Genomic DNA, 25,163 nt, shown 5'->3' with positions numbered 1-25,163 from the left:
TCCTGGGATTTGCTTGAGAAGCATCTATGGGTGCAAGCCAGCATTTTGCTTGCTTTCCTAGACGCAGCATCACACTGAAGGCTCATGTTCATCTGGGTGGTCAATCATGACTCCCAAATCTCTTTCTTCTGTAGTGTTAGCCAGCGCAGCACTACCAAGCCTATAAGGATGCCGCAGATTTTTCTTCCCTAGGTGGAGAACCTTGCATTTTTCGGTGTTAAACACCATCAGGTTCTCATCTGCCCATTTCCTGAGCCTGAACCTAATGGTGTTTAGCACCGAAAACTGCAAGTTATTACAGGCCAGATCTTGTACAGTCTCTGCTGTGATATAGGCCAGAGTTTCCCCACCTTTTCCATCCTATGGCACACTTACCCAGCCTCTTCCACCCCACATCACAGTGGCTGACTGTGGAGCAGGAGGGAGGCAGTATCAGTGCACTGGCAGCACAGGGTGTCCATGGCAGCACTGGCTGTAGCCACACTCCCTGGAAGCCACCCCCCCATGACTTCACAGCACACCTGGACATGTCCGACGGCACACCAGTGTGCCATGGCACACCAGTTGGGAAATGCTGATGTAGGGGTCCCTTTAAATGTTTTCATTTTAGAGGATTTATAGTCCAGAATGTTGGATTGTGGAGTTGCCCCCCAAAAAAAGAACAAAATGATTTCTCCAAAACTATCAGAGTTATCAAATTTCATAGTTAGCTGGAAAGGTGGATGCTAGATCTCTTACACAACATGCTGCTGGCAAACACTGGGCTACATCTTATTGTTCCACAGCCAGCAGAACCTGGCATCTCCAAGCTCCACATCCACCTAAATGAAAAACTTTGTAACAAGAGTCTCAGTCCCTGAATTTTGTGTCTCCAGCCTGGCTTGACATTAATGCCACTGTGTCTTTTGCTGTCAGATTTTTTTTCCATTAATTTCAGACCAAATTAGAGTGGATGGCCTCCCTATCTTCCTCCCTACCTCTCTCTCAGATTAATTTGTTAATCTGTGAGAGAGGCTGTAACTGGCTGTTAGATCAAAACTCACAGCTATCTAAAAAGTAGAATTCACCCCAGTGTTTCAGGTCCTATATTATAATTTTTATCGTATTTGTTATATACCTCTGCCCTCACTAAAGCATGAGAATATTAGCTGCCCTGAGATCTATAAAATCCAAATACGAGTTTCCCTCCTGCCCTGAAAGCAGCTGCAGGTAGGCATCACTAGCCCTGGGTTGTTCTGGCCTTACAGATACTATGTACAAATAGAAAAGTAGTAGTAATTTGTATTAGATTTTTAAATTAGGCTCTGTGTCCTCACAGAGTGAGTGCAGCAGAGCTTCACTAGCGTGTGCTTTGTTGACTGCAAGCTGGCTGTTCACATTCCCTGTTTCACAGCAGAGAATTTAAAAACAGAGAAAGTTTTCCACTGCTCTTGCTCAAGGCTTTGTGGCTCTCACAAAACATTCAATGGCATCATAGACAAATTAAAAATAAGCTACAATTGCCAAAATAAAGTAGCAGAACTTGTTTATTCTCCACCCCCCGACACACACACACATTTTTTTTTATTTGCTCATTTGTAAATGTCCTTAATTCTGAGTGAGTCTCCCAAATGATTTAAATCAGTGAAGTTTTACTGTAAAAAGACATGCTGAAGACTATTTTGCATTCAAAAGCCTGTCTAATTCTATCCCAGCTATCTAATTAGTCCAATAAAAGATATCACCCTAAGAAATCCTTGACTCACTGTTAAAAGAGTATATTACAGACAAGTAAATAGAAATATAGACAGTCTGAAATGTGTTCTGCTGCAAAGGAAATTGAGTTAGTGAATTCTAGTTTGAAAGGCTAAACCACTGTTTATAGAACAACTTGCAATGATTCTGTAATTTTTTCTAAATGTTCATTTGCATTACAAAGACTGCCAAGACTCGGGCAGGACCACAGATAGTGTCCTTAACAAATCTTTAATCTTGGCTCTGACATTCCTGTATCACAGTCCTACAGGCTGGCTGGGAAATCACTCTTCCAGAATGAAAAAAAATGAGCTCTGTGTATTTCAGCTGAAAGAAACACAAAAGTCTCTTTTTACAGAAAAGCCATGTTCCCAAAGTGGGGAAAAAACTGACACACAGAAGTAACATCATTTCACCTGTTTGGTTTTTTTTGGTTTTTTTTTTGGGGGGGGGGGAGTGTTGTAAAAATGCAGTTCAGAGTCTTATGTTTTAGAAGTATCTTTTTCACAAAGAAAAGCAAAACTAGAAAATGAACAAGTTAGATCTCTACTGTCCAAATCTAGCACTGAAAGTGCACGAAACAGATTGTGGGAGAATGTAGAGTTTCCTTGTGGTTCATGTCCAACGGGCAAGGAAAGACATATTTTTGGGGGCACAGGGCATATGACTCCGTGTGTTTCTTCTTCCTGTGCCTGCTCCCTACCACCCACCCCTCTTCTTCCCAAAGATATCTCCCCCTGGCCAGGAGCAGGTGCTAGAAGGTGAAACTTGTGTACTGCTGCTGCTGTCCCCAGCAGAGCCTGGCTCCCTGCACAGCTGCATCCCATGCTTGGAGCAGGGCAGGAGCAGCTCTGGGATTCCCTTGTGCCTGCATCAACTGGAGATCCTCAGGGGGGTGGGGAGCACAGTGGGGAGGGAGCTGGTGCAGGAGAAGGAAACCTGCCCTCTGTTTCCACTGTCCCATGCTAGAACCCTGTGCAGCTACAGCCCACAGCTAGAGTGGGACAGAATTAGGTCTGGGGTTCCCCCTGCACTAGAGTCAGCTGACAGTAGCAATATAAAGGTGGGTTTCGGGACTGGAGGGAGAGAGAGAGCGTTTGTGTGACAGACGGACAAACTGGTTCCACTGCATCACAGCATCATCAAACCATTTTACAAAATATAGATTGTATCTGTTACATAAAACATACATAGACCAGCTCTTCAGGGTAATGTTAAGATGTCCCTTTCACAAATGGTGGCCTTAACACTCCATGAAATTGCAAGTCTTTTTCAGAATAGTACCTTCTTCCTTATAGCTTTTTAGCCATATGCAGCGTAGGGTTGTGCTCCTCTCCTCCAGCTTCTTGATAAGTTTCCTTTTATTTCTATTTAAAAAGGCATAGAGCAGTCGTTTTCAGCGTGTGATTTTCAACCCCTGGGGGTCCACAGACTATATCTAGGGGGTTCACAGAACATTACCATGATCAATCAAAAGTATGTGAATACCCACTCTTACAATTCAAAGCGAACTGCATCTCCTTTCGAAATTTTTTAAGGGTCTGCAAATGAAAAAGGGTTGAAAACCATTGGCATAGAGGACTGGATAATGTCATTTTAAACCTTGGTGACATAACCAAGATGACATGCTGTTGTCTGGCTCTAGTTTTCTTACATGTTGTTCACAAATATATATTATTTTCTTTTACAGAATAAATATAACTTTGCACAATTTGCAGTGGGTTGGTGTCTTAATTTGTTTCCTAGCAAAACATGTAAGGCAACCTGTCAACTTAAAATTGGCCTCAGATTTACATTTTCTTTAAGGACAAAAACAAAAAGCTTTTATAAAAACATATCACAAAAATAAATGTTGTCACTTTGTTTTTTGAGTTCAAACAATTGATTTGGAAATGCTCTAATTCCAAAACTGTAGTGGCTCCAGGAACATGATGGGAATATTATCTCTAAATAAAGAGGCGCACGACTGGCCAAGTCCACTCCAACTGCACCCAAGATTTTCAAGCTATTCTGTCTCTTCATTTAACTCCACAGTGATTTTCATTGCCTAGCTAAAATTAAGTGAATACAATATAAACAGTAAAATGTAAATATGACATTACTTTTTCCTGACTAATGGATATTTCTAATCAACTACAGAAAAATAATTGTGCTTAAAATGTTTGGAATTTTTTTTAAGTTGACAGAGTTTCTCTAAAATTGGGGGGACTGTCAGTGGGAGCTTCTTGTGTAGGGTGTTAGGTCCTGAACCTCATTAACATGATGGGTTGATGTGAACGAGTTTAGTCTGTTACCCTACCTGTGCATGTGCATTCTAAGGGCTGGCTGTGGGCCTGCTACTAAGGTTGTGTCATTGTGTTGAAACTGAATAGTCAGATGTCTGCTGTAGGGACCATCAGCTAAAACCTATTTCACCTTATGGGCCTGAATCGCATATATATATCTGCATAACTGCAGTTTTTGGCACTGGCACATAACCTGCTCTGAGTATGGAAGCATGCATGTGCCCTCTGAAAATATACAGTAGAGATGCCCTCTGGCCAAACAGCTACACAGCAAAATTGGGTTGCCCAAGCTGAATAACTCGTAAACCTGAAGTTGCAGAAAAACCATGACTAGAGGGTGTTGGATGGAGGATGAGGTCCCTTCCATATTTTAGCCCCATAGTTAGTGCACTTGCTCAGGACACCCATCACCCCACTCACCCACAGGGGTTATGAAGTCTGCATTCCAGTATACTTCTCAAAGTAGCAGACCACTGGTTAGGCATTATCCTGACCCTTTTCAGCCCACTTGTTGAGGCTGCTCACCTCCTTCCACCCCTGTGTCACTAAGATAAAGAGCTCTGTGGACCCAGAAGAAGGCTACAAGCCAGTGGGAGTGCGGTTTGCTGCCTTGAATAAGTGAAAACCCTGGGTTCTGACCTTGGCCATTGCTCTCAATGGGATAGAAATTTTGCCATTGATGTTTTTCCAAAGACTTATATCAAATGCAAGGTTCAGTGGATCAGATTTACAGGAAGGGGTCTGGAAAACACCTAATGTGCATCCTGTTGGTGAAATGCAAAACTCTCAGACCAACACGGGTATCAAATACATGCCTGTTTTGAAAGAACTTTATTGGAAAGCATGAAGTGCTTGTTCAAGCCCCTGTGGATGAGGGGTAGGGGCTAGAACCTGGGTTTCCTGCACCCTGCATGAGTACCCTAACCGCTAGAGAAACCCCCTATTTTGCCTCAAGCCAATACTTGTTCAGGGTGATTCTGTTTTGCTACAGGGAAAAATAGAACCTGAAATTGTGCACAAGTGCCCCAAAACCTGCAGTTACACTGCTGTATATGGGCCATTTGAGACCATAGAATGAAACAGGATTTATCTTTATATGCCCTAACCATGGGTTTATTACATGTACAATGGTAATGCGACCCCTTGCATGTTGCAGGACCTTAGGCCGACTTTAGGAAGCATAATACTGGCTTCCTGGAATCTGTGATATTTTCTATGTTGGGATCTCTCTTCCCCTGAGCAACCTGAGGCAACTAACACATTCTTCAGTCACTGCCTATGCTTAATGTAGATTGCCTGTACCCTTCAGTGTCAAACTGTACAACTTGTTGGAAAGCAAAGAGTTCCCAGGTGTGGGACAAGCAAGAGTGAAATGTTTAGTATTTGGACTTCACTCTAAGGAGAAAACTACAACTGCCCCATAAAGTGATCTGATGGGAGCAAACACTCTAGGGAAAGGGTACATCTTTTATATTGCAGTAGACTTTCCTTGATGTGAGCGTTTCTCTCTGAAGCTAGCTTTTTGCTTCCATTGAAGAAAGACCTAGAAATCCCCCCTCACTGTTCCACACTCTTATGGAAGCTGCAAGGTATTCTACATTGCTACAGAACTTCTCCTACTACTGGGTAGTGTCTATGCAAAATAAAATTGCTGCTTATATTGGTTTGCCATATTAATTCAAAGGAGCTCCTTGTACATGTGCACAAAGAAAGAGCCTCAAAATTGAATGAATAAGCATTGCAAAAGTATAAAGGTTACAGAAGAGATCATGGTTCTGGAGTCCAGAATGCTCCAGGCACCAACCACTGATGGGGCTTCACGGTATATCTGGGCCTTAATCCTGGGTCTGGGGCCTTTGATGCTTATCTAGCCAGAGTTCTGCTAGGCTAGGGACAGACATTCAAAAAGCCTGAGCCTGAATTGATTCAGTCTTTGCAGGTTAGTCTAATCTGGCTAGGCTAAACTGGTTTGTAACCACACAGACATCCCGGAAATGCAGGCACATGCCTGCAGTGGCTCAGGTTAGAAGCTGAGGGATGCTACAGCAGCCCTCCCTCCCTTCTATAATGCTGAGCTAAGCAGGTGTGGCTAGGCCTCCCTGCCAGGATACTCTGATTAGGGAGGGGTTCTCCCCCTTGATAACAGAGTACTTATCAGCTCTGTTATCAGCATTTATCATCCTATCAGAAAACAAAGCCTCTCTCTGTTAGTCCAGGCTCTTCTTAAACAGCTTTTCCAAAGAAGGAATGGAGGATGGACATTACCAGCTGACCTGTTGATTAACTCCAAAAAGCTCTAAGCAGAAACAGTCCTGTCTGCCTTTGTCCTGTCTGCCACAGCATGGACCGTAGCCAACATGTGGTCTGCTAGCTAATGCTGAGAGGTGTCTGTGTAAGGCAGAGAGGAGAGGGGAATCCCTACTTAGCAGGGAGTGGTGATGGGAGCAGGGGGAAGCCAGGCAGACCCCACTGTACCTGCAGTCTCTGCCAGAGCTACAGCCAGGGAGCATAGGGGAGGGGCCAGCTCTGCTGTGGAGCAGAGAGCCCCACGCTGTCCAGACAGTATGCTGGGATGCTGGGGGAGTCTGTTTTAACTTAAACTAGGAAGGGATCTGGGACAGACATTGCATAAACTGGTTTGACCCAAATCAGTTAAGTCTGATACTACATTTAGCCAGGTTTACCTCAAACCGGTTTCAGCCATTTTCAAACTGGTTTGTGTGCATTGAACATCTGTTCTGTTACAGGATTAAACCAATTTCTGATCACTTAAACTGGTTGATGTGTAATGTCTTTTCCTAACCCTAAAGAGCTCTGGGGAGCCAGAAATGGAGACATAAGTTCACAGAAAGTTTTCTCTTTAGGTGTTGGCTACAGTCAAGGTTGGGGATTTTGACTGCCATGTGTCCTTATTCCTGCTGGGACATCCAGGGGTCCTAGTTAGGTCTCACTCCTTTGTTCCAAGTAAGAGCAATCACCATATTTGGGATCGGAAAGAAAGTTTACCCTGTGGTCAGACTGGCATGGACTGTGGGGAGATTGTAGGTGAGGTGTGGTCCTCTTCCTTGGGTCTCTTAAGGTTATTTTAACAAAGTATTTCTGGTCTTTCGAGTGGCATAACACTGACTTGCCTGTGGCAATTTAGGGTGTTTTTGACGTTTTCAGGCATTGTGCCTGTAGTTGTACCAGAGGGTTGTTCAGGCAGTTTTAGGAATAGATTAGACAAACACTTGTCTAAGATGGTTTAGTGAGAGATGATCTTGAGCAGGGGTTAGACTGTATGACTTCCTGATATCTACTTTTCTATTATGCTGTTTGGATTTGCATTTTTTACCTATTGATTGTACTTTTTGACCATTGGCCTTGTTATTAGTCAGCTGCTTTGAACATTTCCCATGTTGCACAAGGCACAACCATAGTGGGGAAACAGAGCAGGTACGGGTGGCATAGCAAAGATGCCAGGTTGTCTAGACCAGGAGTCCTCAACCTCTGACCTACAGACCAAATGCAGCCTGCAGAGCCTTGGAATCTGACCTGCAGGGTTTCCTATGGGTTGGGAAATTTGGCAGCAGGGGGGCAGTGGCAGTTAATACTGCTACCCTTCCCCACTGCCAAAATCTCAAGCCCCAGGTGGTGGGTCATAGCAAGGCCATGACTGTCCCTCCATGGCTAGATTGGGGTTGGGCCATGCCCCCTTCCTCCTATAGGGTCGGGCCGCACTCCTTGGGGCTGGATTGGGGCTGGGTCATGCCCTCTTCCCTCCCCCCTGCAGGGCCAGGTCGGGGCCAGATTAAGGCCTCTTGCCTGCATGGCCGGATCGGGGCCAGGTTGCCCCCCTGCTTTCCTCCATGTGGCTGGATGGGGCCCACTACAACTACCCCAGGTGCCAGTTTGGATTCACCAGCCAGATATGGCCTGTGGGGGAATCAGACACTGCCCATCCAGCCCACTGGATGAAAAGGTTGAGCACTACCTAGACATGTTTGGACACACTGGAAAGGTAAACAAGAAAATTCAAGAAGTGACTGGAGGCTTCCTGGACAAGTGCTAGTTTTTAAAGATTTTCATGTGAAAGTAGGATATGTAGTCTTCTGATTAGAGAGGTGGGGCTCAGAGAAGCGTTCTTCATACAGAGGCAAATATTTTAAGGAAGTTAGATGGTGGAAGGCAATGCAACTCGAAGTGCATTAGTGTTGAAATCTCAAAGCGACATCTGCTCTGAGTACTTGGAGAAAAGTTCCCTGTGTATTGGTCTAAGGGCCAGTTTCTGAGCAGCAAAAATGCTATGCTGAAACTAAAACAATGTCCCTGTGTCACTTGCTCAGTCTCTGTTCTGTTACTGGATGGCAGGACTAATGAGCACTCCCAGAGGCAGCCAGGTGTTTTTGCTGTGGAAGGAAAAGCTAGATTGGGAACCTTGTTTCATGAGTTACTTTAACCACAAGCCTATATGAAATGAAGGCAGCCTGAGTGACAGGCTTGATAACATTGCTACAACAGAAGAAAAGTGAGCATCAATACCCCAAAGAAAGGTACGGTTATATCTACAATTAGAAAGTCAGAATAAATTGTTTCTTCTTTGATGGCTCAAGGCAGGAGGCTGGGGGGGAGGGCAGGTGCTGATTAAAGCCCTTCCTGAAAGGCAAGAAAGAGCAGGAGGGGAAAATCCCTCACTGGCTGTTCTGTGGAACTGAAGAGACTGGCAATTTGCAGGGTGCATGCTTGTGACTCATTTCTGTGCTAAGGAAGTACTTGCTTGTGGCATTATGGACACCATTAATATTAATGTATGTGGCTGAAATAGCCTTTCTAGGGTACACCCACAAAACTTGCTGTGTCAGCTATACTCATTAAGTGGTGCAGCATAGTTCTTGTTCCTTTACTGTACCTGTTTTACTCAATTCTGCTGTTCATTGTTTTTCTTGCAGTGATGCTTAGGCAGCCCAGTCATGGACAAGGGCTTGACTGTGATAGGTGCTAAAAGACACAGAGCAGGGGGACAGTTCCTGCTTTAAGGAGCTCACAGTCTGAGTTAAGAACAACAACAACAGGTGGCCATGGGACTGGAAAGGGCCACCAGGAAACAGTGAGATGATGCAGTTCAGCCTGATTGCCAGGGACGCTGGCTGACTCAACGCTGTCACTCTTTTAATTGAACTTTTCTTTGCTATGATGCCTAAGAGTGAAGTCCATGCTGCCAGGCTGTTTGCAGCTAGTGGCTTCAGAAAATATTTGCATTTAATATAGTCAGAACTCACTTGGTAACCACAGCACTGGCCTTGTTGTGGCCCTGCCAACAACCAAATCTAGAGCAAGGGGAACATGTAACCAACCCATTACATGATGGACAAAAGCCCCTATTTGTATTTGTGAAACCAGTTTGGCTTGGGCCCACTCACTTTCAGCTGTCCACGTGGTAGGATATGCATGCCGCCTTATTCTTTTGACTGTTCTGTATGCCCGCTGGGCATTTTCCCAGCAGGCACAGCTACAAACATGGTAGCTCTTTGTCTAGACATGTGGGAGTTTGCCATTTCCCATTCCTTAAGTGACTGCTTTCAGTTATGTGGAGTTAAACACCAGCCTTTTTTTCTGTCATTTAGCTTAGCCTGTGTCTGCTTCTTCCCCCAGCCCAAAGAAGGGTACTTCCTTCCTGAAAGCTTCTCAGACTTCTCTCCCCACTATACTGTTAGTCCAATAAAAGATATCAAAAAAATCCTTGCCTCTCTCTCTTACATTTCCTGAACCAATACAGCAATAACAACATTTCAACTCTTTCTCTTGTGAAATGTTCCTCTTCCTTTTTGTGACTGACCAACTGCAGCATCTTCTACCAGTGCCAAGCTGTCTGTTTTATCTGGAGTATTTGCAGAGGCTACTTCTGTACAAAGACATGTCTGATTCCTACTTCTCTCAGTACCTTGATGTACCGGTATCATTTCTAACTTGGGTTTATCAATCGGTAGCTATTCTTGCTATAATGAATGTACCCACCTTTCTGTGTATATGAGGAAATAATGAAACCTAGTTAGTGAATATAACATGTAGTTGTCATCTTGACTTCCAAGAAAAGAGGGAAAGAAACTGATAGTCTGTTAATGGGTGAATCTGTGGGGGAGGGAAGAATTGCATCAAAGTGTTTTTAATCCCTGAGGGAAACCAGCCCTGGTCTCTAAAATGCCTCCTGGCAGAAAGTTCAGATCTTACATGCATAGACTCATTTCTGCCTTACTGTTTAATTACAGCATAAGAAGTGCCAAATCTAATTCTCTTCTCCCTCTCTTTCCATACTTCCTCCACCCATCCACCCACCCATACAGCTCAGGTTCCAGACAGCGATGAGCAATTTGTGCCTGACTTTCATTCAGAAAACTGTAAGTACTGTTATAGGAGTGCATGTGTGGAGGGAGGAGGGGCAGGATATGCTTAAGCCAAACAAATATGTGAATGAGCTGCATAGAGATTAAAGCTAAAGTATTAGCTCCCCTCCTACACCACTGGAAGCAGAGCAATAGTGATGAACCTCAGCCACCAACCATCCCCTTCTAGCAGACAGGGAGATGGTCTCTCGCACAGGAGGTGGCCTCTAGCACATCCCTTAAGACTGAGGTTCCTGGGGCCGTTCATATTAGTGGCGTTGGGGGCGGGGAGGCAGGTAATTGGGCATGCCAAGGCAGTTAAAACCTGACACTGGCACAGCAGACAAAGCAAAGCTTTCCCCTCTAATTTGTAGACTAAAAGAAGCTGGCTTAGATGGCATACAGAGGCAAAGTCTGCTCTAAACCAGCATGTAGAGGCTGGCTTAGATGGCTTATAGTTTCAGGGAGAGGAAGGAAAAGTAGGTAGCAAGTGAAGGTGGAATCCACCTTCAGTCAACTTGTGGTGAATATTGCACAGAGCAATATTCGGAGGGGCTTGCTGGATTCTCATCAGCATTACTCCTGTAACTGGGAGCCACCTAACCTTCAGCCCTCTGAGATGCACCCCCTCTGAGATGCCCCATGCAGCTGCCTCGCCTATCCTTTTCAGGTAATAGCTGAAGCAGGGATGGTCCAGGCCATGGGACAGAAATGCATACAGACTGTTCCAAGGAGGCCTGTTGCAGCCTGGCTGCAAGTACCCAAAGCCTGAGATTCACCAGCATGTCGGCCCACTCAGAACAGAGAGAGATGAATGTTTAAAGCTGTTCCAGAGTCAGCTGCAGTCCTGAGATGCTGCTTCGCTCTCTCCCTTGCTTGGGCAGACTGGGATGCTTCCCACTCCCTGTTTGTTTATGCTCAAGAAAATAAAAGTGAAGCATGTTTTCTTAGTGCTGCCCACTTGCCTGCCTCCTTTCTGGTGACTTGTTGAGCTTTGCAGCATTGGCCAGGCAAGCTCCCTGGGTCATATGACTTGTTTCTTCCTCCAGTGACCCTGAGCTGAGGAGAGGCCAGTCCCATGTTTCATGCTGAATGAATGAGCCAGTTGTAATGTGATAGCCTGTTCCAGCTATTAGGGGCCAGAAAGGGTTGGCCGCTCCTAGCACACTTTGCTTCTGGAGGCTTGAATGGAGTGCAGTGTCCTGGACAGAGCTGATTTTTTTCCTCCTCTGTAGACACATTAGCATTTTTGTTACTTGGTCTAATAAATGTAGTGTCACAAGCGGAAGGGCAAGGGATGTTTCAGCATTACAGGAGGGTACTTCTCCCTTGCCACTGCTCCTGAAACCGGCAGTGTTTGCACAGACACAGAAGTGTCGTTTTAGATGCTATTAGTTTAATCAAGTCTGCCCTGCATGCGAGCTGAGGCAAACTGCGCTGCGCCACGTGCAGTTGTATAAGTGCTGAAGTGCACATCAGCGCACAGAAAATAGCAGCAGTACGCTTTTGATCTAAAGCACCTCCGAGGTGTTTTAGTTCAAAAGCGCACCACCACCATTTTCTCAATGCTAATGCGCATTTTGCTGCTTATATAACTGCATATGTCACAGCACCCAGTTCTTTTCAAAGTGCCTGGCGCTGCGACACATACATGTATAAAAATGCCTAAGGTGACCAACAGGGGATGGGTGTCAGGCTCACTTCTGCTCCCTATTTGGGTTGGGTCCAGCTCTGTTTATAAGCATGCCACTCCATTGTGATTAATGGTAGCATCAAGATGCACTCTAGGAAATAGGCCTCCACAGTAAGGAACAGGACCAAAACCCACTAAGAACCACCATATAATTGTGGGCATATTTATCTGCACTGATTTCTGACTGGCAGGCTGGATTTCATTGGGGTTTGGAGCAATATTAGGAATAAGTATGAGCTTTTCTAACCTGGACTGAAATCAGAGGTAGTTGTGAGGGCTGATGTTTCTTTAGCTGGGCTCTGAATTCTCCCACTTTCTTGCAGAGAAAAAGGTTTATTGGGTGGTGGCTGGGTATAGACTAGTCCCAAGTGTGCCAGGACAATAAGTCCCCTTTTCCAATCCTGGAATTTGATGCTTGCTTTTATACGTTTGAAAGGGACACAGAATTCACCTCCACAGGAAGGCTTGCCTGGGATTTGAACCAAGAGTTTTGCGTTGTACTAATAGACCCCCACAACATTTCTGTTCCAGGTAGGCTGTTCACAGGGTGCCAAGGTAACCTCCACAGTGGTACATGCTTTGCAACATAGAAAAGACACCCCAAGAGCTAAACTCTGTTCTTACCTATGTTGGTGCAAATCAGGCCTGTCCAGGCAAATCAGGCTATATCCAGCCCACAGGCTTCTGCCAAGGCACCACTTCCCTCATTGCTTCTGCTGCTACAGCAGCCAGGGTCTCTGGGGCACAGCAGCAACTGGGGGTGGGGACTGTGAACCCACTGCCTGTGCAGCAGGGGCACTCAAATGACCCATGCAATGGTGAGAAGGAGGCTCACACTGTTCATGTGGTGCAGTGATGGGGAGCTTTCACTGCCTACATGCCACCCACATGGTGGGAGAGGTAACTCTTGCTGCCTACATGGTGGTGGAGGGGGGTTCACCACCTGTGTGGTTGGGGTTCCAGGAAACCTGTGCAGTGTGCAGCCTTGGAGCTGTACGTGGTGCAGTATGGAGCATCAGGGGTACCAGGAGCTTCAGAATTCATTTTGATCCTCTGGTTGTAGAGGTCAGGTCCATCTTGCCTCCTTCGGCAGCACTCAGGGCACAGCATACAATTTAATTCCCAGAGACAGAGCTCAGAGGATCAGCTAGAAGAGTGCATCTCAGAGGAGGGCCATCACATCTTTACAGGGATCTGCATCAAGCTGACTGGTATATGCACTTCTCATGTTAGTTACTGAAGAAATAGACTGAGCTAAAGTCAGAGCTGTAGCCAGATCAGCAGGTAACTTTCCTTCCTTAGAATCCTGGGCCAAGTTCTGGCATGGTGTTAGCTGATGGGGATGGAAATTTTAATTAAGAATGAACCTAGTGAACAAGGTCCAAATTCAAGTAAAGTGCAAGAACTCTGTTTCTGTAGCCCCAGTGCTCCTTTCGCCTTTTCCTTGTTGAATGTGCAAACCAGGATGTCCTACGAAGCCCTGCCTACCTCCTCTCTTTCCTTCCCATGTTCAGTGACTTCCTGTGGCTGAAACCAGGGGCAAAGTCTTACTGTGACCATCAGCTAGGACAGGCTCTTCCAAGGAGCCAGAAAGGAAGTTTTGCTCCCTAATGGATTCAATTAATTGTAACAAGTAATAATACCCATATCCCACTTCTTGACCCCATAAACTGCTATCCATGTTTGTTATTGATGATATTCTAACCAGCCAAGAATTAGACCAAAGCTAAAAGCTGGTATAATGAAGGTAGCATGGTATCATTTGGCATGTTCACTGGTCTACTGCTTGTAGGCTCAGGTGATGTAGGTGTTGATATTCCTTCACTGCTGCTTTTTACCTCACTTCTTTTTAGGCACATCTACATGTGTGCTTGAATGCTCAGCAGTCTATTTTACTGTGCATTAGAACATCATGGCAAAAACTGTGCTAATATGCTAATGCGCAGTGAAATTAGGCTACTGCACATTAACTGTCACTAAAAAAAGTGTGCGATTTTGCTACTGTCCATTAGGGCAGCCAAATGTGCATTTAGTTAGTACCTCATATTAGAGGTACTATATTTAATGTGACGTAGCAAAACTGAACGTATAGATGAGCCCTTTATTACTTTGATCTCTGCGTCTATGGCAGCAATGATTGGCTTACTGCCAGAGATACAGCTCTGGTGACCCACAGTCTAACCTGTTAGTGTGGAAGTCATTCCACAAAGGAACCCTTGTGCTCCAGCCAGCTGTGTCAGCTTCTACATTTGCACTGCTGCATATGAAAAAACTTCAGCAGGATAGTACTTGTATTTACAAGTACTACCCTGCTGCAGAGCTTATTAGTCTCCTGCAGCCTAATGTGTACATGCTGTGATGTTTACTGTGGAGCTAATTAAGCAACTCCATAGTAAATATCTTGTGTACAGATGCCTACTAAGACCCTGTGAGGGAGTGTTTCCTAGAGAGTAGGGACCAGACTCTCATTTTCTATCCCAGCTCTGGGAAGAAATGTGGTTAGAATGAGAATAGAAGCCAGGATTTTCTGACAATGATTCAGCATGCAAACTTGAGAACTTTTCTGGAAAATGGAGATGATAATAGTAACCTGTGCCACTAGAAGGCTGCGTGGCTTGCCAAATGTCAGGACTCTGATCTAAAAGATGCTGTGGAACTGCTGAGTTCAGCAAACCACTGAAGCCTCAGTTCTCAGAAAAGATTTGATCTCTGGTAGATACTCATCTGGCCCTATCACCACAGTATCTGTGCTCCCTGCACGTAGGAATGCTTTATTCTCACCAATGCAATGTTTCAGAGATGTGGACCTGAGCCACAGAGCAAGAAAGCAACTTGCCCAAGACCAAAGGCCAAGTCTTTGACAAAGCAGGGAACTAAACCAGTATCACTCAAGTCTCAGGCCAATGTCCCCTGCCCACCATCCTTCCTTTCCTGGGAAGGAAGCCCAGCTCTCAGCTTTTATCAGTACAGCCCCTTTGAGGACATCCATCTCTCAAAATATTATCCCTCAGAAGAATATTTATCACACAAGGAAACAAAGGTGAGCAGAAACTACCCCAGCTAGGCCTTCAAGCCTGGTACCCTACAGGTGGAGCTCTGCCTTCCCAAAGGCATCCTCCTCCCCTTGTAGCCTGTCCCCAAACACTTGTGGCAGAAATGTGAGAGCTGCACTGAAGCCAGTCAGGTGCACACTGCACACAGCCACATCCATTATTCCTGTTCTTGGCAGAATAAGCCTCAAAAATCAGCACCTTCTCTGAGTGCCCAAAGTTTCTCTCATACCTAGTCTTCACTTTGCACTGGGAAAGACGGGGGGGGGGGGAATTCAGTGCTCTCTACCTATATCTCCAGACTAACATGCCTTAGAAACATAAGAACATAAGAAGTGCCCTACTGGGTCAAATCAGTGATCCACCTATCCCAGTATTCTGTCTCTTGACAGTGGCACAAGTGCATGCAATAGATGGAGAACACTGAACCAGATATCGCTAAAGTGATATATCCCCTATTCAATACCCTCCCTGGCATCCACCATTTATTGGTTTAGAGATGCCAAAGAAAACATCTTCATCCATTCTGTTTAATTGCCATTACTAGATCTATCATCTATCCATCTAGTGCCTTTTTGAACCTGGCTATGCCGTTTACATCCACCACCTCCTATGGCAGTGAATTCCACAAGTTAACTATGTGGTGCATAAATAAGTACTTTTTCTTGTTATTTTTAAACCTGCCACCTGCTAATTTCAACAGGTGCCCTCTAGTTCTAGTATTCTGGGACTTGGTGAACAACAGTCCCTGTTCACTCAGTCCACACCCTTCATGATTTTACAGCTCTCTACTACCCCCTCAGCCTTCTCCTTCCCAAATTGAAAAGTCCTTGCCTTTTTTAGTATCTCCTGGTATGGCAACTGCTCCATGCCCCTGATCGTTTTGATTGCCCTTCTCTGTGCCTTCTCGAATCCTATTACATCCTTTTAAAGATGTGGAGACCAGAACAACACACAGTATTCAAGATGTGGGCACAACATTTATTTGTATAATGGCACAATGGTATTCTCCATTTTGTTCTGAATACCCATCTTGGCTTTTTTGGTCACCACTGCATATTGAGCTGACATTTTCAGAGATTCCAAGGTCTCTTTCCTAAATGACAACAGCTGTTTTACAACCCAGCATTGTGTATGCCTAGTTGATGTTATTTTCCTCCCAGGTGTATTACCTTGCATTTGTCAACAACGAAGTTCATCTGTCATTTTTTGCCTGCTCGGTTAGCTTGGTGAGATCTTTCTGCAGCTCCCCTCCGTCAGCTTGGGACTTGACTACTCAGAATAATTTGGTATCATCTGCAAACTTGGAGATTTCAGTGTGCACCTCCATTTCCAGGTCATTGATGAAAATGTTGATCAAAATAGGGCCCAGCACAGATCCCTGTGGGACTCCACTTTTGATCTTCCTCCATCCTGAAAAGTGACCAGTTAGCTCTACCATTGCTTCCTGTCTTTTAACCAGCTGTCAATCCACAAAATAACTTTCCCTCCAATCCCATGACCATGCCGGGTTTTTTAAAGTTTTTAGTGAGGTTAGTGTTGAATACTTTTAGTGAGGTTTAGTGCTGAATACTTTTTGAAAGTCCAAATACGTTGTGTCAGCTGGGTCCCCCTTATCCATATGCTTGTTAACACCCTCAAAGAACTCCAGCAGATTTGTAAGGAAGAATTTCCCTTTACAAAAACCATGTTGACTCTTTCCTAGCAGATCATATTTGTCCATGTGACTGCTGGCTTTATTCTTTATTATTGATTCCACCAACTTGCCAGGGATGGAAGTGAGACTCACTGGTCTCTAGTTCCCAGCATCAACTCTGGAGCGCTTTTTGAAGATGTATGTTATGTTGGCAACCCGCCAGTCTTCCAGCACAGAGGTCATTTGTAATAAAAGGTTACATACTGTTGCCAGCAGTTCTTCATTTTTACCTTTGAGTTCCTTCAGAACTCTGGGACAAATGCCATTCAGTCCTAGTGACTTAGTATTTAGTTTTTTGATTTGCTCTAAAACTTCCTCTGTTGTCACTTCATTCTGGTCCAATTCTTCAGACCCACCTGCTAGAAAGGATTGATCTGGCATGGAAATGTCCCCAGTGTCTTCTGCAGTAAACACTGATGTAAAGAGTTCGTTTAGTTTCTCTGCTATGGCCTTATGATCTTTGATAAGCAGCAGCAGCTCCAGTGCCTAGGAGAGCATATTAAAAGAACAACATTGTTAATCCTGATCCTTTCTATGTTCATCATAAACTTCAGGAGTTCCCTGGTTGGGTATTCTAGTATATAGAGAAGAGATAGTGGGGCAACCACCCCTTAGACTTTCAAATACATACTAGATTAGAAAAAAGCCCTTGCCATTTATCCTTTTTCACACTGATGACATCAGGTCTTTGACAGCAAGCACAGACCATGGCCTTCCAAATATAGAACAAAGTTGTTGGGGTTTCTTTGTAATGAAAGTTAAACACATTCATTGCACACAACCTAATTTCAGCTTGCACCTGAAAAGGGCATAAATAAAAAGCAATCCTTTCAAAAATATTCTTGGTAAGATAAGGCCTGTTCATCTTAAAGTACCCAACCCTTCCCTTTGCCCATTTACATACACTGATGGTTAACATATACCCAGCGCAGGAGCTCCCTTTATAAAGTCCCAGATTCACTTGTGGCAGAAAAGACCCTCATGGCCAGTTGCAGGGCTTCACGCTCTTTAAATAAGGTATCATTTAGATCAGAGGCGGGCAATATTTGGGACCGCAGGCCACATAGGCAGTTCTGGGGAACTGTCACAGGCCAGTTGGTGACAATAACTTTCCCTCCCCTGCAACAGCCCAGAGCCCAGAGCCTGCAGCTCCACGCCGCTACTGCCACCAGCACCCAGTACAGCTGAGCACACAGCCATGGTCCTAGCCTTGGCCTGCCCCACGCCCATTCCAGACTCAGACCAGCTGGGACCCACATGCACAGCTCTGCCCTGGCCCACTCCCTGCCTGCTGCCAAACGCCTACCCAGGCTGAGTAGCAACAGCAGCGGCAGTGGCTAGAAAGAAGCTGCTGCTGAGCATGGGGGAAAAGCAGCTACCTCCCCCTTGCTGCTGCTGGGCCCTTTTTGCTACAGCCACCCAGACCCCACACTTGGGGTGCCCTGTGGCTATGCTGCACTGCTGCCATGCTGGGTAGCTCAGAGGTGGGGCTTCTGACGATGCCAGAAAGGAGCCATAGGGCAGCCTGGGCATGGGCTCTGGGTGGCTGCAGCAAGAAGGGCCCAGCAGCAGTGAGGGAGTGGTGGCAGCTTTTCACCCACACCCAGCAGCAGCTTCTCTCCAGCCACTGCCATTCATCATGGGCGGGCTAGTCCAGAGCGAGCATAGTTAGAGCCTGGAACAGGGCTGTGCATGCAGGTCCTAGCTGGTTCAGAGGTAGTCCACTCCAATTGAGGCAGGTCCAGGGTAGGCATGGAGTGGGCCAGGCCCATGGGTCCCTCCCACTACCATATGGCTGGGGCCAGTGGTGACAGCCAGTGGCGGCAGCAGCTGGAAGGAGCCACCGACACCTGGGCTGCCTAGAAATACAGTTCAGCCATGGAGCTGCCCCAGTTCTGCTGCGCACCTGGGGCTGGCAAGATGGACCACAGGCTGGATGGCACCTGGGTCAGGCAGGACCAAGGGACCCATCACGGGCTGGAAAAAGTCCTTCCATAGGCCGGATCCAGCCTACAGGCCATATTTTGCCCACCCATGGTTTAAAAGAAGAAATGAAGGATACCTACATCAGTGCAATGTCTTCCCATCTTTGAATCTACCTCCCATGTTTCTGATGGAGTACTGTGTTGGGAGCTTGGAATCTGGCAGATTGTCATCCTGGGTCAGACAGGCCAACTACTTTTCCCTACCACTTCCTCAGTGTGAAATGAACTAAGCCTCACCACAGGGTATTGCCAGAGTTTGGCTTACTGGTGCCACATACTGACACATGCCTGAGCTTGTGGAAGCAAAAATGAAGCCTCTTGTTCATGCTGCACCTGGGAGCTTCATAACTTTGTGATTCAGGTGACCAAGAGATGGTGATACATTGCAGATTAGAATGGACAGAACAGAAGCCTTTGGTACAGTGGGAGCAACAGACCTTGGGGGCTACACTGCAGCCTTCAGGGCCTCCCCATCACTAACCCCCACACATCCCCACCTATGCAAGCCCTACAACCCATTACATCTCATTCTGTATATACACTTCCCACATTTACATGAGGAGGGAGTTCTGCAGCTTGTAGCTTCCCATTGGCACAGTCTGATCCTTTTCCATGCTGTTATTTTCACTGGGCATGTCTACACAAGATGCTAACTGTGCAGTAGCCAAATAATTCTGCGTAGTGGTGTGTCACACCACAAACAGTACTAATATGCTACTATGCAGTATTATTCAGCTACTGCACAGCAGCATCACTAAAAAGGCATTCGCCAGCACAGTGCACAGTAACTCCAGTTGTCGGCATTCATTTAGTGCTTGATTATACAAGAACTAAATAAATGCACAGTAACCACTGCACACTAGCGTCTCATTGTCTCCTGGTAAAAAGAATGGGAGTAACTATGTGACAAAGCTGTTGAATGGAGCCAGCAAGGAATTACCCCCAGTGAGGAGTTAGCATTTGGCTCCAACTACAAATGGCATACATGGCAGAGCCCGGACAGATGGAGACTGGATCTTGGAAAATGCAACTTTCTTATGAAATCATGGGGCCTCTCTGCAACCAACCAATGTGTTTGTTAGAAGCAAACCATGGGTCAGTTCCTGAGGCGGTCTTTAGCACCACAGTGCACCCCACAAGATCTGGGAAAACCAACACCAGAAGCAGTGGCCTGTGCAGAATATTGGGAACAGGCTGCCTAGAAAGGTTGGATTGGAGACACGATGAAGAAGTAGCATCTTGTGTAGACGTGCCCATGAGATGCTCTTTGTTCATTTGGGGCTTTAGCAGTTTCTGTCTATGGATTCCTAAGCATCAGGAACACAGCCAGGGACTTATTCTGAGACACAGAAGTTCACAGTTCGTTGCTGAGCTGTCACTCCTTGAGTAAACATCTCCCTGAATGTATATGGCTGTTGTCCAAACATAAACAAGCCAGAAACCTGTCTGCCTTGTGCCAAACTTTCTTCTAACTAGACAATTAAAATAAAAAAGGATGTTGGGATGCAGTTTTTATGCCTTCTTCACAATAGATTTCTCTCCACAGCTCCAGGAACAGTCTTGGGATGAGAGGATTAGGAAACCTCTCTAATCCTTGTATGTCATCTGAAACCCTGCTGATGAATGCCATATATTATGCAGCCTACTCTGTAACAATGCATTGGGTGCTAACCAAAGATGGGTTGCCTTTATCTGATGGCCAGGAGATGATCTGAAATTGCTTACTTTGTGAACTAAGACCTTTCTGCTACTGCTGGTTAAGAAGGATTTTAATCTTGCACATAAAACATGTTTCTGTAGCAGTTGGAGCTTTGACCTCTGACCTGCATGTCCTATGGTCTGGCATTACATTGTCTGTATTGAGCTTTGGGCACAGACAGCAGGTAAAGTTGCCAGGGCTGCCTGGATGACTTTGAAGCTCAGGTCTCATTCAAAATGAGTGGTATTTGGACTGGTAAATATCAAGGTCATTTCTGAAAATGGGATTTAGCCTCCTCAGTCATTCAGGTGTTTCTGAACATGTTGTTTCATAATGCTTTTATACAGAGCTAAACATGAGTGCAACCTTAGTAAATATTCTATTATTTTCCCACAGGCAATCTTCAGGTTCCCACACAGTGATTACTAGGGTAGCCACCTTAAACTAATTGACTAACAGCAGGGGTGTCAAACATACAACCCACAGACCAAATCTGGCCCATAGAGCCATCTGATCCAGCTCATGGGTCACATGCTGGCCCCAGCTTAGCATGCAGGCTGAACCCAGTACCACATGCCCTGCACACAGCAGAGGGTTGGTCTAGGGCATGTGCTGCCTGTGGCACCTGCCAAACCAGCCTTGCATGCTGGCTTCAGGGCCAGCATGAAGGACTGGTCCATCAGAGCACCTCATGCAGCACCCCTATTGTGCTGGCTCCCTGCAGTGTGCAGAGCATGTGGCAAGGTGAATGCATTGCATGCAGTATGCATGGACCTCAGGACAGGCCTCAGGATTTACTGTGCATGTGGCATGCAGGGCCAGCCGGGGGCAGATTAATGCATGGGCCCATGGGTCCTGGGCCCAGGGGCCTTGCCAATCAGGGGCTCTGGGGGCTGGGGCCAGGGCTGGTGCAGGGGCCCACTGTGCTCCCCAGCCTGCAGGGGAAAGTCCTGCAAAACACTTAAGCTTTATTTCATGTTAAACATGAGAGCCGGTGGGAGGCGGTGACGGGGAACTTGTTTGACTGTTTTGTGGGAATGACCAGGGTGAGGCAAGGATCCCTGCTGCCCCTGCCACTCACTGCCCAGCTGGTCTGTCTCTCCCTGCACCTAAAGGGGGCCCAATCCTGCCCACTGTCCCTGCCTCCTTCCCAAGGCTCAGGTTGCAGGGCAGGCAGACAGCTCAGGACAGACTACCAGCACACATGGAACCCCCCTAGCAATGCTGGAGCCAAATCCATCTGCTCAGCAATATCGTGTGGAGCTGTCCTGCAGACAGCTCTGGCAGGTATGACCCCAGACCATGCCAGATCCCCCTGTAGGGCAGTGTGCTGTGCTTTGGTTCTGCTGCCAAGAGCTGCTTTGGGACACAGAGAAGAGGAATACCTCTTCCCCTTCCTGCATTTCTCAGTCCCAAATAAGGCTACCAATAGAGAGGGGTCTGCATCTTTCCCAAGTAATGGCAGCTCATGTGGGGAAGTGTAAGCTCTTCCAGGGAATGATTAGATATAGATCTGTCTGTTTGTCTATCCGTGTGCCTAGAGAGATGCATTATACAGGTTTCCCTCGCTTTATGCTGTACATTTGTTTCTGCAAAATGGCACATCACTCGAATTCACATAAAGGGAACCCTCTTTACAATGTAACAAATAGGGATATGTTCCAAGACCTTGACTGTACTGACACCCAGACCCATTTCTACCTCTTTTACAAGACAATTTTGGTGCTCACCAACAGCAGACAGTAGAAACAAGCTATCATACACTATCATAATGGGGATAGCAACTACAGAAACATGTATCAGAGACAATGAGCGAGGAGAACAGATTTATACAGGAGACTAAATTTTGGTGTGTGTCACTCCCACAATGCACTGCACAAAGCAGCTGACTGCGGGCTTCCACTACACAGATTGCATAAGAGTAAATTTACCTTGAATATAATGAATTTTAAAAAATTACAAAAAGGGTCATCGGATAAGAGCAAATTTGTACATACAGAACCCACATAAAGTGAGGGAAACTGTGTGTGTGTGTGTGTGTGTATGTGCACATCTATATAGGTATTTATATACAGAGAAATATAGGTGGGGGGCATTATGTGTGTGTGTATATGTATGTATATATCAATATATCTGTACATTTTGGTTACATAATTATGTGTTGGTAGCATTGAAACAGGTGTAATGGGTGTATTTAAAAGAGAGCTTTAAAGTATATGAAGTTTAGCATATTTTTAATGTTTCAGAAAAGGTAAAAAAACACACTGAGATGTATTTTATAGTCCTACTGCTTTATTTTAATTGCAAGAATCATGAACAGTATTCTTAGACTCATGCTTGAGGCTATCAGCGTGTTCTGTATTTTTCTAGTAGTAGTTTGCCATAGTGTAGGTACAATGTAAAATGTGTATTGAAAAAAAGGAGTCAAACAAGAGTCTATGTGACCAATAGACCATCTTTCTTTTCATGTCATTATTATACATTTATGGTGATCCCATACATCTGAGTCATTTTCCTAAGGCAGTTGTTTTATTCGGTTGTGTGTGTAGCAAAATTAAGTAGTTTATTTTGACATCATGTGTTGTGCTTTATTTCTTAATGCACCCTGTAAACATTTAACGGGTCTATTTGTTAATGCTTTTGGATATATTCATGTTTATAATGGTGTGTGGAGTGCCTCCAATTTTCTGTTTGCCCACGGCCCCAGTAAATCTTAATCTGCCATTGGGCCCAGCACAGGGCATACACTGCCCGCAGCCTGTGGCCTGGACCTGGTGCTGTGTGGCACAGGAAGTCTGGGGTACAGTCTGTATGTGGTGCAGACTGACCCTCTGGGCAACACCCTTGGTGCTGGGTCCCGCCCATGTGCCATGGGTAGAACATACCCCATGCCAGTCCTATGTGCCATGTGCACATTGAGCCCTAGGGCCTTTGTGTTGCGTATGGCACATCGGCTGGACCTGGCACTGTGGGCCCTACCCAGGGGGTCAGTCCCAGTCCAGCCTGCAGACCAGCCCAGTCACCCTCATCCAGCTCATGTGACCATATTAGTTTGACACCCCTGCCCTACAGAACCAACTAGCGTATTACAGGATAGCATCATGCATCGTGGCGCATTGTTAACAAGTATGCAGATCTGAGAAAATATTTCACATGATGCAAAGCCAGCATTCGGCTTTTGGGTGTTAGAAAGTGATACATGAATGTCACCCTTTAAGTTATAACAGAATGGTTATGCATGCTCTCCTGTGACATTGTGCTGCATCTTTCCTCAAGCTCTGGACTGCTTAGCAAATACCCTTTTTAAACTCTTCCAGATCACCCTGGAAAGTTATAGTGCACATTGCCACTTCATTAGAGTTGCTTCTTAAAGGTTATGCCAGTATGTGAACCTTGAGTAGCAGCTGTTGCAACACTGGGGATAGCAGAAAAGTATTCTGGATGGATCTCTGAGAGCTCCAGAGAGTAGCTGTGTCCACTGGCATTTTGTTTCACGTGAAGTCAGTTGAACTGGGTTGGGTCGGGCCTGTGTGAGTGTCTTAGCCTCACTGGATCCAGTGGGGATTTTGACTTGCCTTTTTTTTTCTCTCCCTCAGTAGCTTTTCACAGTCCTCCTGCTAAAGTTAAGAAGGAGCCACAGAGTCCCTCTTCGGACCCCGCACTGTCCTGCAGCCATAAGCAGCCATTTCGGTACCGCAATGGCGAGCAGTGCCTTTATGCCAGGTAATGCTGCTTACATGGCAAAGGGAAGGATGAATGAGTATTACTGAAGCATGTCTTGGCTGACTGCTGGGTCAGTGAGGCAAACCAGTGATTGGGTCAGTTCCTGCCCCAGTAGAAACCTGTTAATGCCTTTTGCCTGTTTTGGCCCTTGCACCCAAGCAAGTAAAAGCATTTTACATGTTAAAATAAATCATTCCACAGATAACAGCATCCTAATATATCCCCAAAGACTTCCTGCATCTCCTTATTGAGTCTCTGTGGCTGGTCCCACTACCTAAACTATACTCTCTCCTCATGTCTCCCATGTGACCCCACCTTTCCACATCTCCCTCCCCAGATACTTTGCATATCTGTCTCTGCACCACTCCTAAGTATTTGCATGAGTTTCAGTGTAAGCTCTTCAGCCCAGAGGTCTTCTCTTCATGTTTGCTCTGTAAAGTACCTTTAGCTTTATCAATGAGAAGAATCAAAAACTGGAGAGAAGCTCATGCCATATATCTGCTTGTGGCATGTTGTCCCCTGCAAATAGAATGAGTTGCTCTCAGGGGATTATAATGTTTCAATATCTGCTTGATTGTCTCAGTGCCTATGATCAAACCAGACAAGCTGGAATCAAGTCCCCAGACCCAGGAACCCCGATACAGTCACCACTTCAACACTTCCCTAGGCAGGACAGGAGCTTCCTGAACTTGCAGGGTCCATCCCGACCCACTTCCAGCCGTGGCTACCTCATGGAACACAGGTGAGTGACCACAGGTCTCTAGTGCCTGGGAGGACTCCTCCAGGGTGCTCTGAAGTTGTTTAGTGCTTGGGGATGGGCACCACATCCAAATCAAAGCAGTCTGCACCAGCAATAACAAAACTTCCCTCTTGTGCCCAACCTAGCTCAAAGTTATTGCCCAGTGTGGGGGCATCAGTCAGCTGAAGCCCATTCAGCTG

At 45.8% G+C, this 25,163-nt stretch overlaps 1 protein-coding gene across 2 annotated transcripts in view; it reads left to right on the top strand.

Moving 5' to 3' along the window:
• The window catches only part of ETV4 (ETS variant transcription factor 4), a 47,576-nt gene that overhangs the window by 7,451 nt on the left and 14,962 nt on the right, over positions 1–25,163 (top strand). For both annotated transcript variants that reach the window (XM_090044090.1, XM_090044089.1), the window contains exons 4-6: positions 10,340–10,393; positions 24,098–24,224; positions 24,808–24,966. In XM_090044090.1, the coding sequence (XP_089900216.1) occupies positions 10,340–10,393; positions 24,098–24,224; positions 24,808–24,966 (340 nt within the window). The remainder of the gene's footprint in view (positions 1–10,339; positions 10,394–24,097; positions 24,225–24,807; positions 24,967–25,163) is intronic.

The sequence above is a fragment of the Crocodylus siamensis genome, chromosome 4 (assembly GCF_052110815.1).
Source record: "Crocodylus siamensis isolate JL-2025a chromosome 4, ASM5211081v1, whole genome shotgun sequence".
NCBI lineage: Eukaryota > Metazoa > Chordata > Crocodylia > Crocodylidae > Crocodylus > Crocodylus siamensis.
This window is presented reverse-complemented; position numbering and strand designations above follow the sequence as displayed.